Raw genomic sequence first — 16324 nt, 5'->3', positions numbered from 1 at the left:
CCAACAGGCTAACAACTCAGTAAACAAGAAGTTCATATTGAGTAACTTACATTTTAGACACAAATAGTTCAAGTTAGTTTGTCTATATTTGCTTCGCCAACAAAACTACTTCCAAAAGAAGCCAGCCAAACAGGAACAGAGCCGTTGCGTGTCGACGAATCAAGTGTTTTTGAACGAATCGGTTGAATGAATGACTCATCGAGTTCCAAAATGAATCAGTGTTTGTGAACAATTCTGTTGAATGAATGATTTAATGACTCGCTCATCAAGACGGTAGTTTGTCGCCACCCACTGGCACAAAGTAACGTGCGAAACAGTCACCGAATAAATCAAAATCAAACACATAAATAAATAAATAAATAAATAAATAAATAAATAAATAAATAAATAAATAAATAAATAAATAAATAAATAAATAAATAAACGAGTTATTATTATTATTAACTAAAAATATTAAAAAACATTTTTGTTAATTGAAAGAAAGCTGAAATAAAATATATATATATAAATATTAGATGAAACTAAGGAAAAATGTGACATTTGAGTTTAAGTAGAAAAAAGATAAATAGCCTAACCCCCAAATTGTAATATTTAAAGCTGCAGTCCGCAGTTTTTCCTCTTTGTCGCCATATATGTTCGAAATCTGGCACAGCGCGGATGAATCTAAATGTTTTGAGGATAATGTGCGGCTAGACTTTAAAAACGTTTTAATCATATTTGGTTAATAGCGAATAAAGATGACCAACAACTTGAACATAGGCCATCCTTAAATAACAGAAGGTGAGTAACTGTTCTATTCCTTTTAAGCCAGTTGAAACAGAAATATAAAATGAACATGTCTCTATTTTAGAGAGAAATTTTAAAAGTGGAAAGAATAAAGAGATGGAAGGCCAGTAAGATCAAAGACGTCTTTTCTTCTTCTTGTTAGCCTTGTCTGTTCCCTGTGAAACCACAACAGTAAATCCCCTCAGCTGAACTGAAAGCTTTAAGGTTTAATTAAGTAAGTGGTCCACCGCCCCATATGAGTCGACCTAATCCAGCAGAACAGCTCGCAGGTCCACCAGTGAAATCTGCTCAAAGCTATGACAATTTGCTGATATAGGCCTACTCGGTACTGTATTGAGACGTAAAAAGGCTGCAAACACTATAGAAACATATTGTGAATCATACTATGGTTTATATTGACCAGAAACAAGCACTTTTACTTTTACCTTTTTGTATGACTTTTTCTATATTTGACATGTTTTATAACTTTATAAAATAGTATAATAGCTAGTTGTACAACAATGAAATATAAAACATGTATCAAATTTGTGGCTGTAGGCATGGTTTGGAATGTGGTCAGCAGATGACAGACACTGTGATGATTTGTGGCCTTGGTTCACTTCTGAGGTCTGTTTGCAGATGGGTATTAGTGGTCTAAAAGTGCTAATTGCATCAACAACATTAGGAGGAGTCGCAGTCAGATAAGAAGGACCAACACAACAGCGATCTCATCAGACGCTGCCTGCCATGTTCAGCAAGCTGAAGAAGATCATCGGAGGTCCAACTGTGGGTCCCACCCCGGCCTCAGCCTCTGGGTCGGCCCCTGCACCGGCTCCTGCCACGGCCCCTGCCAAGGTAAGTACAAGTGGCCCGTAATTGACTTTATGAACATTTTGGTACTTTTTATCTCAAGCATATGTAATAATCAACTTGCTAACATCACAAAAATGTAGTAAACTTTCTAGCTACTGTATTAATTAAAATGTTTTTGGAAAGTTTTGCTCACAAATAATGATAAATGCTTCTTATGCTGCTTATTTATTACATTTTTAAATGCATGTGTATATAGCACATTACTGTGTAAAGCATATGTTTTCTGAAGCATTTAATATAAGTATTATATAGATAGATAGATAGATAGATAGATAGATAGATAGATAGATAGATAGATAGATAGATAGATAGATAGATAGATAGATAGATAGATAGATAGATAGATAGATAGATTATAAACATTATTGTATAATGTGTAATGTATAAATGTACAATATATAACATTTTAAAAATTGTTTGTCATATATATATATATATATATATATATATATATATATACGTACACAGATGTGTTGTTTTAAAATCATTTTATCATGAAATATGATTATGTAACAATTGTACAATATTACAATTTTATATACTTTGCTTAACTTTATAAACATGTTTGGTGGTACTTTGCTATGTAAAGGACACCATGTAAATGACCATCAGTGTTCTAACAACATTTAAAAATGTAAAAGTTATAGCTTAAGGTGCTTGAGTAATTTAAAATAATGGAAGCCATCATATGTCATTAATGAGAATGTTTTCATAACTGCAAAACCGCTCTGGGATAATGATCAATCTCTGCACCCAACAGGAAGAAAAACCTGCAGACAAGGCAAATGAAGACAAGAAAGATGATGAAGGCCCTGGTAAGTCATCTGTAATCATTGTAATTAGCCTCTAAATTATCTCATCAGTCATTGCTTGAGCACCTGCAGAAGATGTGTTCCAGATGAGAGGCATTTGGAATAATTCTTACAGTCTGTCACAGGTTGCTTTGCAGTAATGTTTGTAATGGCATATATGACAGTCAGTAAGCTGCTTCGGGTGTCACTCCTCCACCCGTGCCCCGAGTCTTCCTCCAGTCGGGAATCATGCAGATAGAAATTGCTTCATTTGCTTCCCAGCTCCAGCACCAGCAGCAAAACCGACATCCCCAGCCCCAGAACAGGCTCCAGCACCGACGGCTCCGACTGCAGCTCCAGAACCGGCCCCCAAACCAGAGGAAAAACCTGCAGACCCAGCCAACGGCCAGCCACCTGCTGAAGGGTAAACTAATACTAGAAACATTTGATCTGATAAACCCTGTAACAGTTTGGTCAAAAAGTTTTAAATATAACGGCAAAAGAGTAAATAGGGTAGATTTTGATTTCATTCACTAATATAAATCATTGTTTTTGCTATGCCAGTGCTAAGAGACGCTCTTGATGTCCTGAGCGTGGTTGATAAGCTTTAAATAATAAAGGCTAATTAACTAGGCTCTTGTTGTTTTGATAAGGACCATGAGAGTAAATTGCCTGCGCAAACACTGTACATTAGATCCAAGACTGTCCAGCAGAGACCTGGAAGATTATGAGACCATGAGCTGAGAGGAGATTAAAAGATTTACAGTGTGTTTGATATAAGAAGATCTCTCGAGCTACTTCAGTTTAGAGAACAAAAATAATGCCGACACCAAAATAGGAAAATGCCTTAGTGGTTTTATGATGGATATGATCCTCAAAATATACTCACATTCACTGGAACTGAATGAGACTGATTTTAAATAGTAATAATAATTTAAAAAAATAATAATAATAATAAAAATATATGTGTGTGTCATTAGTGTATAATGTGTCATTTATAATGACACCCATAATAAGAGGCACTGGCTCTTCATGTTGTAATGCTCCTTCATGACCAGTAGAGGACAGCATATACAAGTAAAATGCGGATCAACAGTTGCAGCTCCTGGTAAACATCACGTTGTTCGCTGCCTTTCACCCTATGCTTTCACCTCAGGTAATCTCAGTCCATTTCAGCTTAGTTCATTTGAAGAAACTGAAGTCGTGTTTACACGGATCCAATGGAAGCTTATGGGTCAACGTAAAGATACGTAATTAAAAGCATTTAGACGGCTTCACATCTCAAACAACACGGAATGAACAATTCATTCATAACGTTACACGGTTTACAAATATGTGAGCATTATAAGTGGTAAAATGAAACTAGAGTGATAATTTTACTCACTTTAATTTTAAATCCGTCATTATCAAAATCAATGTCTGTGAGTGTTCATTCGCTTAGAAAGGTAGGCAAGTTCGCTACACAGCATAGATAACATTTATTTTTGCATTGAGGAATTAATATAAACACTATTAAAAAACCCCACAAGGTTTCTACTTTTAAAATTCCCAGAATACCTTGCCCCATAGACTTCCATTGTAAGTCCAGTAAACATAATTCTGTTTTTCACTGAGGGACAAATCTGAATTATTTTCTTTTTCTTTTTAATTATTAAGATTTTTAAATATTTTTTTTCTTCAGTGTGACAATTTAAAATGTAATTTTGATATGTAATAGTGGCAGTTGCTTATTATATTTTAATACATTGATTTCACATTCTTGTCATTCTCTGTGTGATTGTTATAGTGAGGTGGCCCCTCCACCCGAATCCCGGCCCATTGTGATAAGTGAGCATTTTGATGCTCAACTCATCGAGATTGTTCAGCGGTACCGCCAAAGGACTGAACAGTTTAAAGAAAAGGTCATTGACCCCTATGCGTCCTCCCCAGAGCGCAGCCCACCTGTCAGTGAGTACAAATCAATCCTATGCCTCTGCAATTAATGACTACTATAGTTGCATGATACGTAAATGTTATATATTGCCATATAGCATGACATGAGATTCACTAACAATACATAACACACCAGTTATTTTGTGATCGTTCTAGCACCCGTCCTGAGAAAAGACGACTACCTGAAGAAAGAGGAGGAGAGGAAACGAAAAGAGGAGGAGGAGAGAAAAAAGAAAGAGGAGGAAAGGAAGAAGAAAGAGGAGGAGGAAAGGAAGAAGAAAGAGGAAGAGGAGAAGAAAAAAGAGAAAGAAGAGAAGCCTGTGGAAAAGAAAGAAGAAAAAAAGGAGGAGAAGAAGGATGACCAGAAAAAAGACGAGGCAGCCAAAGAGGACAAGTCCATCTGCCCAAAAATGAAATGCACCTTTGTAGATTTCCTTCTGAAGCCCATCGAGGAAAGTGTGGACAAAAGACTGGGCAACTCCATCGACCCTTTCACAGGTTACTCCTCACAAATATGCCAACTTTTGAATAAGAATACAAAATTATGTTTGCCCACAATTAAGACCAAAGTATTGGGACTATTTCTAATTGTCCAACTTAGCCTACATTTTTCAAATCAACTTGTACAGAAAAAGAGCCATCTGAATAAATCTTCAGATTTAGGCTATTAAAAACATTTTTCTTCTGCTCTTTTCTTGTGATTTCCATTAGACCGCAGGTATATCGCTTGGCTAAGCGTGGTGACCATTGCCTTTAACTATAACCTGTGGTTCATACCAGTCCGTATGGCCTTCCCATATCACGACCCGGAGGTCATTCCATTGTGGTTCACCTTGGACATCATTGCTGACATCATCTATGTCATCGACATGATCGTTTTCCAGCCTCGACTGCAGTTTTGTAGGGGAGGAGACATTATTGTAAGAAACTTTTATTTTTAACACACATTATTGATAGTCTCATTTTATGTTTGCAGTCTTTTCTGGAAAATATCTATGTATGCTTATTAAACTTTGCTTTATATAAAATAATTACATATGTCTTGCCCCATAGACTTCTTAAGTGCACTAACTTTTTTTATATTTCATAATTTTCTTTCAGTATGACAGAGTTGTGATTAAAACGAAATATCGGGAATCGTCAAGATTTCAGGTATTGCAGATATTTTAGTTGACGTTCAACTTTAAAATAGAATTTTATCTCCCTGTAAAAAGCCATGAAGTATTTGTTTATTATTTCCTGTCGTTTCAGAATGATCTGATATCCGTCCTGCCTTCGGACCTGTCATGTTTCCTCTTTGGATACAAGTCTGTCTTCAGGATCAATCGTTTGATGAAGGTAATGAACACTGCAGTTTTTGTAAATGCTTGTGTTTTGAAAGGAGACGTTATTGGCTATGAGATGCGTAATTATTCATGAACTGGTTATATTTTTTGAATATGCACTAACCTTGTTTTACATTTTCTCCTTAAGTTTGAATCTTTTTTTGAGTTCAGTGACCGTCTTGAAGGTATAATGACCAAAGCGTACATCTGGAGGTGCGTAACCACGTCTGTACTAGTTGAGAGTTGATCTTGCTCTAGCAGGGATGGGAATTTTTTTTTTACAATTTACAAAATGACTGCATTTCATAAAAAATTGGAATGTTGTTTTGCACCTTTTTGAAGATTTTGAGGAAAATTAGAGCATTGTATATTATTTAACCATGGTCCAAAAACATTAATTTTGTAAATGTAACATGAAACACACATCTCTGTTTTAACTTGATTCCATTATAATTCTACCTCCTGTTTGCTCTCTCAATTCAAATTCAGGAACTGAAGTGGAATTTAAAAGATATTCTTAATTCAATAAATAATTGTAACCACAATTATCCTATGCTCTTTTTTAAGAGTAATTCGCACTATTGGATACCTGATGTTTATTCTCCACCTCAACGCTTGTATTTACTATGTGGCATCTGACTACCAGGGGATCGGCAAGACCAAATGGGTCTACAGTGGAAATGGCAGCGCGTATGTATTTCTATATACCCTTCTGATTCACTCAGAATATGCAGATTTGTCAATTTTTTTTTAAAGGTAAAGTGTGTAACCACTGGCAGCTCCAAACAGAAAGGCAAAAATAAAGATCAATTCAAAGAGGTTTCCCCATCTGTCATTCATCGAACAAACAAAAGCTCCGCCCCTAAACCCATGCCATTGGCTGAGCCAGTGCTGCTGTACAAGAATATGTGTTCTACAAATTGCTTATTTATAGTCTCAGCTTATTAAACTGGGACAGACGAAAGTATTTAAGGGAAAAAAAACAAAACACAAAACATGCATTACCTTTAAATGAGCTTGAAATGATAATTTAATGTTATTTTTACCTTTATTTATTTTTCTTCCATTCACAGTTCAAGTTTAAGCAATAAATTGCTTAAGGTTTTGGTTTTTTTTCATATTCTCGTAGCTACCTGAGCTGTTTCTTCTATGCGGAGAAATCCCTCCTGATGATCGCAGAACTTCCTTTCCCTGAGACCATGTTCGGTCAGATCTTTCAGATGACCAACTATTTTTTTGGTGCCCTATTTTTGTCCATCATTCTTGGCCAGGTAGACATTTTGTCTCCAAAGCTTTTGTCTGTAAAGCTTACGCTCATGAAGTGCTTCGTCGTTTTTTTTTTTTTTTTGGTTTGTTTTTTTGCTCAGTTTTGATTTCCTTTGCTTTCTTGCTTGGCCTTGGCTTTGCTCAGTGTTTGAAGTCTGCTGTTTTGACGTTGTTGTAATACGTTTGAATCTCTAATATGGATTCAGATACGAACGCAAGATGTTTTTATTCTTTGCCGACTGAATTTTTGAAGCCACTAACTTTATCTCTCTTTTTCTCTTTCACAGGTACTTGCGCAGTTATTATTTTGCTGTGCGGACTCTGATCAACATTGGTGGCTTGCCTGAGCCTCACACAGTCTTTGAGATTTCCTTTCAGTTAATAAACTTTTTCGTTGGTGTCTTTGTCTTCTCAAGTTTGATTGGACAGGTACATGATGTGATGATGTAAACATAATGAGCTCCTCCCCCTAATCCCAGGCAGCCAATCATATCATAGTATTCAGCTCTACCTGTTCTTCCGTCAGTAACCATGTTGATTTATTTTTATGGTGTTCCTGTTGGCTTAGTATATAGGCTTAAGTATATAGTGCCACATCTTTACCAGATGTTAGGGATGCACACAATATTAGAGATATTTTTATTTATTTATATCAGCCGATATTGGATGTTTAGTTGTGTATGCTCATTTACACTATTTTTATTGGCATGAAATGACTGTATGTTGTGATAGTCTTTGCTATTATGACTATACCCGAGTGAAATTGCTTTTCGAACATGAAAAAATGTAGGCCAGGACTTTATTTTGGACATCAGGAACTGATTGGTTCGTTGTCTGTGAGTGACAGTTTGCCCCGCCCCCATTTAAACAAAAATAATGATATTTACTATTAATAAAAAAAAACTATACTATTAATTGTATAACATTGTTAAATGTAGTCTTTATTAAATCTCAAAATGAATATCCATTTTTCATGCTGTACATTAGATGTTGTGATGCCTAAATTCATTTGTAGCATTTCAGACGATTGATTTAAGTTTTTAGTATTGTATTTTGAATTTAATTTAACAAAAAATGTTTTTTTTTGAATATAGGACTTTCATCAGTTATCGACCATAACATGAAATTTAATTATCAGTTTATCAGTATCAGTTAAAATGTTAATATTGGTGCATCCCTATCAGATGTATAGACATTAAAGGTATAGTTCACCCAAAAAGGAAAATTCTGTCATCAATTCCTCAACCTTAAGTTGTTCCAAACCTGTATGAATTTCTGCTGAACACAAAAGAAGATATTTTGAAGAATATGGGTGACCAAACAGTTAATGGACCCCATTGACTTCCATAGTATTTTCCCCCTTACTATGGAAGTCAATGGGGTCCATCAACTGTTTGCTTACCCATATTCTTCAAAATATCTTCTTTTGTGTTCAGCAGAAGAAAGAAATTCATACAAGTTTGGAACAACTTGAGGTTGAGTAATTTTTGGGTGAACTATCCCTTTAATCTTTGACGTTACAGATGAGAGATGTCATTGGAGCAGCTACTGCCGGCCAGACCTACTTCCGTGCATCTATGGATTCTTGTGTGGCGTACATGGTGACAAACCGCATCCCCAGGCTGGTTCAAACCAGAGTGCGCACCTGGTACAACTACACCTGGGACTCCCAGGGCATGCTGGGTAAAATCTTAGTTTACATTTAAAATGATCTGAAATGAGTAGCAATGACAGCGGGGTCCTTCTGATTAAGGTTATTTTTTTCCTCAGATGAGTCTGAGCTACTGGAACAGATGCCTCTGGTGATGAGAATAGCCATCGCTGTGGATATCAACCTCGCCACCTTCCAAAAGATCGACCTTTTCAAGGTGGGCTTGATTTAAGGAAGGAATCAGACAGTGATCTGCTGCTCATGGTCAGTTGGTTGACGTTTCTGCAGTTTTTTCATACAGGGCTGTGACAACCAGATGCTGGTGGACATGTTATTGAGGCTGAAGTCCATTGTGTACTTGCCTGGAGACTTTGTGTGCAAGAAGGTGAGCTTTATTGCCCTTTATTTATGCATAGACACCAAAAACATCAAGTCCTCATATACCTGGTTCCAGGGGCGGAGTGGCAATCGGGAGAGTCGGGACTTTTCCCGGTGGGCCGGTAGTGTTTTGAGGCCGCGGAGGGCCGGTCTGATAATAGTTATACATTGCGAGTTATTTTAGCAACACCCGTCTGGCGGCCTGATGTGCGGCCGCTTCTCGCTGGTCAAACTGTGCAGCCTCTCTGCTCAACACAGTATATAAAAGTGCTCAACCCGTTCGGCAGGTCCAACCATGTCTATAGGATTTTCAAAAACATAGGGGGGTCAGTGAGCGGCCCCTCCCAAAATCGGGTCGGCCTTTGATGTAAAAAGCCGCCGAACACCTCTTTTTCCTCGTCACGTCTTGGAAGTCTAACGTCCGTAAGAGTGAGTTAAATGATGGAAAGGCAAAAAAGAAAACTTATCTTGTTATTTCGAGATATTAAGACGTTATTTCAACATAATATCTCGTTATTTCGACATAATAAGTCGTTATTTCGACATAATAAGGGGGCATTCTAATCTGCATTAAGCTAGCCTATAAGCGTTCTTAGGCCTAATGGTTTTCTATGGGAGGAAATTGCTTAACGTGTAATTAAACGTTGCGTTCATATTCTGGGCTCATCTGATTTTTAGTAGGCTACATAGCATTTTTATGCTTTTAGTATCATAATGATTAATAAATGCACGCACAATTATCCGTGAACTTGATTTGAACAAACGCCTTTCAACTTGTGCAAAATTCAGAATTAAATGAATGTGCAGCAATTTGCACAAATAGAGAGTCTGTAGGCCTATTGTAGCCATTAAATAAGCGCATTTAGTTTCATATTTGTTAAAATATATAATGTCATTTCTTTTCCATTTATGTTTATTTATGAAAAGTGAACAGCACGAATAAGATATGATGCCTATCAAGAGACAGAGGGTCAGACAGACATGATTTTGACCATTTCATTCAGTTTTGTTTTGTAGAAAACCTTTCATTAAAGTGAATTTCGTTTTGTATAAATTGTATCTTAATTTTAATCATTTTTTAAATAATAATAAGCAAATATAACAAACAGACAATATAGCCTAATCATGGAGGCGCCCGCGCGGTCAATTGCATTGCACGTTAACTGAGCGCATCTCATCCGAACTAAGTTAACGAAACTCAGTGTATGCCTCACACAGACATGCGAAACACATCAAATACACAAAGCTTGAAATAACTTTAAACGAAATAATTCAAAACGAAAAGAAAAAGGCTTGCCTACTCTCTGATTACGTAATCATGCATTTCTCTAGGCGCGTTCACTATATATGGCGATCGTCAACTTCATCTTTGCAGCCGACACCCGACACTGTCAGAAAACACTAATTTATTACTAAAAATCAATGCACGCGTTACTGGATTTACAAATGCACATCTTGCTTGTTGCACGCACATAAATGTTGAAATAACGAAATATTATGTTGAAATAACCTTATTAATAAGCTACTAATAGCCTACATCTTTTAGAATATTTGATTGAATGCTGAATGTTGCGCTTGTTCAATTTAATAAAATTAAAACTTTAATTGTGATCATTAAAATAATTGAATATTAAATATTTAGTGGCCAAGTTTTGCTCAATTATTATTTGTATAACTGCGCAGCTCCCCCGTCAATGATCTAGCACCCCTCAGCACAAGCGTTAAAAAATCTGGCGCTGAGAAGGTCAGACTCAAAAATGATGGAGGAGGAGGCAGTGAAATGCTCCAAAATAACAGACATGTTCCGGGCATCAACAAGCAAAGATACTACAGATGAAATAAACTGAAGCACATGTTGTCAAAGCTAGGCACAGATGGGAATTAGCACCAGCTATGCAGCCAGCCAGCCAAAAGCTTGTGTAATTTGAAAGTAGCAGTGGTAAATATGAGACAAATAAAAAGTTTACTATTGAGTGACTATCTAGGCTACTAGTGGCAGATTTCCTAGTTTTAAAACGAGTAACCTCCCTTGGCTGCTGCTGCTATGTTAACACTAGCAGAAGCTAACGAGCAAGGTGTCGTGTCACCGTGAAAATGCCATAGACCCTTTTCAACAGGGTGATGATGACACGTTTTAACGGTCATCATCCGCATAAATCCTGGAAAGTTTTTTTTTTATATTTTCAATTGAAAAAAATATGTATTTACATTTAACACTATTTTATATTATATTACCTTTAATAAAATTACAAAAAAAAAACGAGTTAATGCTGCTGTGAGGGTTTCTAATGCTGCGTCTGTGGGAGTGATGACAAAGTGACTTATATTTCTCTCTTCTGAGTTCTTCTGACTGCCGTTATCCATCTCTCGCAATTTTTTTACTCTTTTAGAAAGTTGTGAAAAAACTATAGAGGAACAAAAAAAATCTATTTAATATTCTCTCATTCACTGCTATATTTTGTAGCAAAGGTTTTTTTTTTTTTTGTTTGTTTTTTTGTTTTTTTTTTACCACCGAGGGCCGGTGGTCTACGAAATTTCCCGGTAGATTTTTTGGTCCCACTCCGCCCCTGCCTGGTTCTCCACAGGGTGACATTGGAAAGGAAATGTACGTTATTAAGGCCGGAGAGGTGCAGGTCATCGGTGGGCCGGACAATAAGATTGTGTTCGTGACTCTAAAGGCAGGCTGTGTGTTCGGGGAGATCAGGTGAGGTATTAAAATGAGAATCTGCTTTTACAGCTACACGTCATGAATGTGACATTTGAACTATCATGTATTTATAATCCCCAGTCTTCTACAGTCTTCAGCCAATGGTGGAAACAGAAGAACTGCTAACGTAGCGGCTCATGGATTCGCCAACCTATTCGTACTGGACAAGAAAGATCTCAATGACATCTTGATTCACTACCCCGAGTCTCAGAAAGTGCTGGCCAGGAAAGGACGGTGAGTTATGTCACATTATTCTTTTCAAGCAGAAGTTCATGTCGATGCAGATGCACCTAAATAAGCAGTGAGACATTTTCTTAATCAGAATTTTTTGTCTTTTTGTCTAAATATTAGGGCTGTTTTCGACTAAGGATTTTCATAGTCGAATCTGATTCGTTAGATTTTGCCGTAGTCGACTGATAGTCGAACCTTTTTTTTTTCTTTTTTTCTTTTTTAGATAGCAGCTAGATTTTTTCCATTTCAAACAAAAGAGCTAAAAAACATATATATCACACATATATCATAACATTTCATAAACATGAGGAGCAATATGAGAGAGAAATTTGGTGATGGTTGTTTAGGTACATTAAACCACGTAAAGCTTTTTCACGCCCATGAGAACCGTGTGGAGTCAACTCACAGCCGCTCCGCTGCCCTGCTGAAAATGTGAAGCAGAAACGCTTAATATCAGATAATGTCCATAATAATTGGACTCTGGGTTCGATTTTTTGACCATTTTCAGTGGTTATGAGGAGCAATATGAGAGGGAAATTTGGTAATCGTTGTTTAGGTACATTAAACAACGTAAAGCTTTTTAACGCACATGAGAACCGTGTGGAGTCAACTCACAGCCGCTCCGCAGCCCTGCTGAAAATGTGAAGCAGAAACGCTTAATATCAGATAACGTCCATAATAATTGGACTCTGGGTTTGATTTTTTTTTATCATTTTAAGTGGTTATGTGGAGCAACATGAGAGGGGAATTTGGTAATCGTTGTTTAGGTACATTAAACCACGTAAAGTTTTTTAACGCACATGAGAACCGTGTGGAGTCAACTCACAGCCGCTCCGCAGCCCTGCTGAAAATGTGAAGCAGATTTTTGAATACATTTTTATTTATTTACATTAGTAAGCTACAGGACATCGTCTTTCAAAACATGACCTGAAAAAATAAAATAAAAATGGTACCCAGCCCTTCTGAAAATGCGAATGCGTCTCTGTCCCCAGCACATTTCAAATCAAACTGACGCCCATGTATTCGACTATGAGGTTCATAGTCGAATCAGACCTCTCCGAATCGACGAATCCTCGACTATTAGAAGTCAGCCCTACTAAATATCCTTAAAAACAGATAGATATACGTTTAAAATATTATTTTTAATACAAGGTAAATATGGTTCTGCAAGACATTAAGACCTCACTTAATTGTGTTATATTTTTGCTTAAAACAAGAAAAATCTACTTGCCAATAAGGTAAGAAAAATGAGCTTAAGTCCTAATATTTCATAAATTTAGCTTTTTTTTTTGTGGATAACAAGACTGGATAACAAAATACTGATTAAGAATACTGACTAATTTTAGCGAATTGATTTGCTCAGATGGATTGTTTTTAAAGGAATACTCCACCGTCTTTTCATATTAAACTATGTTATTCCCTTAACTAAGACGAGTTGATACATACCTCTCTCGTCTCAGTGCGTGCACTCAATCGCTCTGGCGCGCGGCAAAACTTTGTTCACTCAGTTCATTCAATACGGGCCAAGCAGAGAAGCTACCAAACACCTCCACGGTTTCCCTATTTAAACACAGTTACTCGCGTAGTGTAACTCGACCTAGGACGGTGACACAAAACAAAACGTTGCGCTTTTCTAAGCGTGTAAAATGGATAACTATATTGTATGGCGGAATACCATAGCAAGTGCTTGTAAGCACTTCGTCTTGGCGGAGTAATATCTTCACCAGAGGGAGCGGGGGCCGGTGAGAGGATTTTTCACGAGTGAAGATATTACTCCGCCAAGTCGAAGTGCTCATAAGCACTTGCTATGGTATTCCGCCATACAATATAGTTATCCATTTTACACGCTTAGAAAAGCGCAACGTTTTGTTTTGTGTCACCGTCCTAGGTCGAGTTACACTACGCGAGTAACTGTGTTTAAATAGGGAAACCGTGGAGGTGTTTGGTAGCTTCTCTGCTTGGCCCGTATTGAATGAACTGAGTGAACAAAGTTTCGCCGCGCGCCAGAGCAATTTAGTGCACGCACTGAGACGAGAGAGGTATGTATCAACTCGTCTTAGTTAAGGGAATAACATAGTTTAATATGAAAAGACGGTGGAGTATTCCTTTAATGAACAAATTCACTGAATTATATTAATCATCACTTAAAAGCCCCATGTGCAGATTTTATGTCTTCTAACAGGATAGATATGTAATTAAATACTGGGTTTATCACTTTGTCGATTAATACAACGTCACCCACCTCAGTTTTAAGATGCGGTCACAGCAGCGAAAAATGAGTGAAATTTTGCGTGCAGAATTGGTCCATTGTCAATAACATACAGATGTACAGTATGAAGCACAGCTCAGACAGAAGTTTCTTTCAAACCCAGCAGCTTTCTGTTGGTCAGACCACCAGTAAATGAGAACTGAAATGGTTTGATTGATTCATTTAAAAGAACACCCAGTCTCAATCTCAAGAATCCCGATCTCAAATATCTCTCAGCCTGGTTGAAATTTCTCTGTTTGAGTTAAATGCCATTCCGGCTGGAGTAGATGTGTTGGTGTTAGAATCTAGAGAAGGGTCTGGTCTTGACTCCGACTCATTGCTAGCCTACAAAGACTAAAATGTACTACCAAATCTTAAATACCAGTTAACACTGTTCACAGGAAACTGCTGAAAGCCAAGGGTCCACCTCCAGCTGCTAAAGCCGGCGAGGAAAAGAAAAAAGAAACGTATCAGTTCGGACCAAAACCTCCCACTCCAAAACTTTTGCGTGCCTTTGCAGGAGGAGCGTTCACCAAAAAAGGCTTTTTGGACAGACTTAAGGTAAGAAATTCTCAGATATATATTAAGTATAAAGTTTGGGGTCAGTAAGATTTTTCATTAAACTTATAGGAAATGTTTTTAGTTTCTTCTCTTTTTCTTTACTGTCCTGTCGATATATTTAGCTGTATTGTCCCTACTGTTTTGTGTGATGTTGTTGCGTGTAATATGTACAAAAATTGTGGGGAAAAAAGTATAGGAAAGACATTTATAATGTTACAAAATATCAATATTTCAAATAAATGCTGTTCTTTTGAACTTTCTATTCATCAAAATAATTATTAGAAAAATGTTTTTCACAAAAATATTAAGCTGCACAACTTATTTCAACACTGATAATAATAATAAATGTTTCTTGAGCAGCAAATCAGTATATTAGAAAGATTTCTGAAGGATAATGTGACACTGAAGACTGGAGATATATATATATATATATATATATATATATATATATATATATATATATATATATATATATATATATATATATATATATATATATATATAATTTTTTTATTTTTTTCAAAAACATCTTACTGACCCCAAACTTTTGAGTGGTAGTGTATCCTGAATAAAACTCTGAACTTTTGGATGTATAATACAATATAATACAAAAAGACAGTTCAACAAGAGTACATTTTGGTTTATTTATTCATTTATTTTTCTAGGCTGCAGCTGCATCAGAACATTAATAATCACATGAAATTCATTAAATATTTATCTTTGAGGATTTAGTTCATTTTGAAATCATCTACTGTCATGTATTTACAAAATAAATATCTTTATATGTATCTAAAAGTTTTGAAAATGAGCTCCTTTCCCTGCCAACTGCAGTACTTGCCAATCAGTGAGTTGTAATAATAGCGATACATGCATTGAGATTGCAACCAATCTTCCAAAACAGTATGTTTGTAGATCTATTTTGTACTGAAACCTAAATAAAAATGATTTTGTAATTCCATAGTACATTGGACCTCATTTCTGAAGCATATTGAGTTTGTCAATGCACAAAAATGTAATAACACTACGTATATCAAATCAAATCAAAAACTTTATTACAGACTCAAGGTCCACATCTCACCATAACAATACATAAGTACAAACTCATAAACACACATGCATACACACATACCTACATACACACACAAAAAAAATAAAAATAAAAAAATAATAATAAATATATATATATATATATATATATACATATAAATAACAAAATAAATAAAACAATTTAAAAAGAAGATCATTGTTCTACCAGGACACAATTATACCAGTGTTTCCACATACGGGATTGGTAGCGTATAGTACTTAGCCGTATGTTAGTTAAGCCCATTATTATTTCATTTTGTGACCCATTAAGCCGGCACATGAATTTAAACATTAGGTTTCTTAAAACAGCATGAAAGGTCCTTACTCTTGCAACCACAAACATCTCACTTGCACTACACCATCTTGGTCTTGTGAGTAACATTCTCATTGCGTCGTTATACGCCACTTTCAATTTTAAAAGACTTGCCTTTCTATAATTTGACCACAAGTGTGCAGTATAGAACGGTGTGCAATATGCTTTAAACAGAGATATCTTCACACCAACCGTAC

The 16324-nt window shown here is 36.2% G+C and overlaps 1 protein-coding gene across 1 annotated transcript; it reads left to right on the top strand.

Annotated features, from left to right (window-relative positions):
- Positions 1–1512: 1512 nt before the first annotated feature.
- cngb3.2 (cyclic nucleotide gated channel subunit beta 3, tandem duplicate 2) lies at positions 1513–15689 on the top strand (the record flags this gene model as incomplete). Its single annotated transcript, XM_081352782.1, has 18 exons — positions 1513–1620; positions 2399–2453; positions 2712–2853; positions 4216–4376; positions 4518–4859; positions 5073–5281; positions 5463–5513; positions 5613–5699; positions 5835–5899; positions 6254–6376; positions 7240–7381; positions 8476–8635; positions 8723–8820; positions 8905–8988; positions 11567–11685; positions 11770–11922; positions 14569–14728; positions 15394–15689. 18 exons carry the CDS (start codon positions 1513–1515, stop codon positions 15415–15417), a joined length of 2283 nt encoding a protein of 760 aa, XP_081208908.1. The 3' UTR covers positions 15418–15689.
- Between the last annotated feature and the right edge of the window lie 635 nt (positions 15690–16324).

Source organism: Scardinius erythrophthalmus (assembly GCF_964197995.2).
Source record: "Scardinius erythrophthalmus genome assembly, chromosome: 22".
Lineage (NCBI taxonomy): Eukaryota > Metazoa > Chordata > Actinopteri > Cypriniformes > Leuciscidae > Scardinius > Scardinius erythrophthalmus.
The sequence above is the reverse complement of the archived record's forward strand: the minus strand, read 5'-3'. Positions and strand labels throughout refer to the sequence as shown.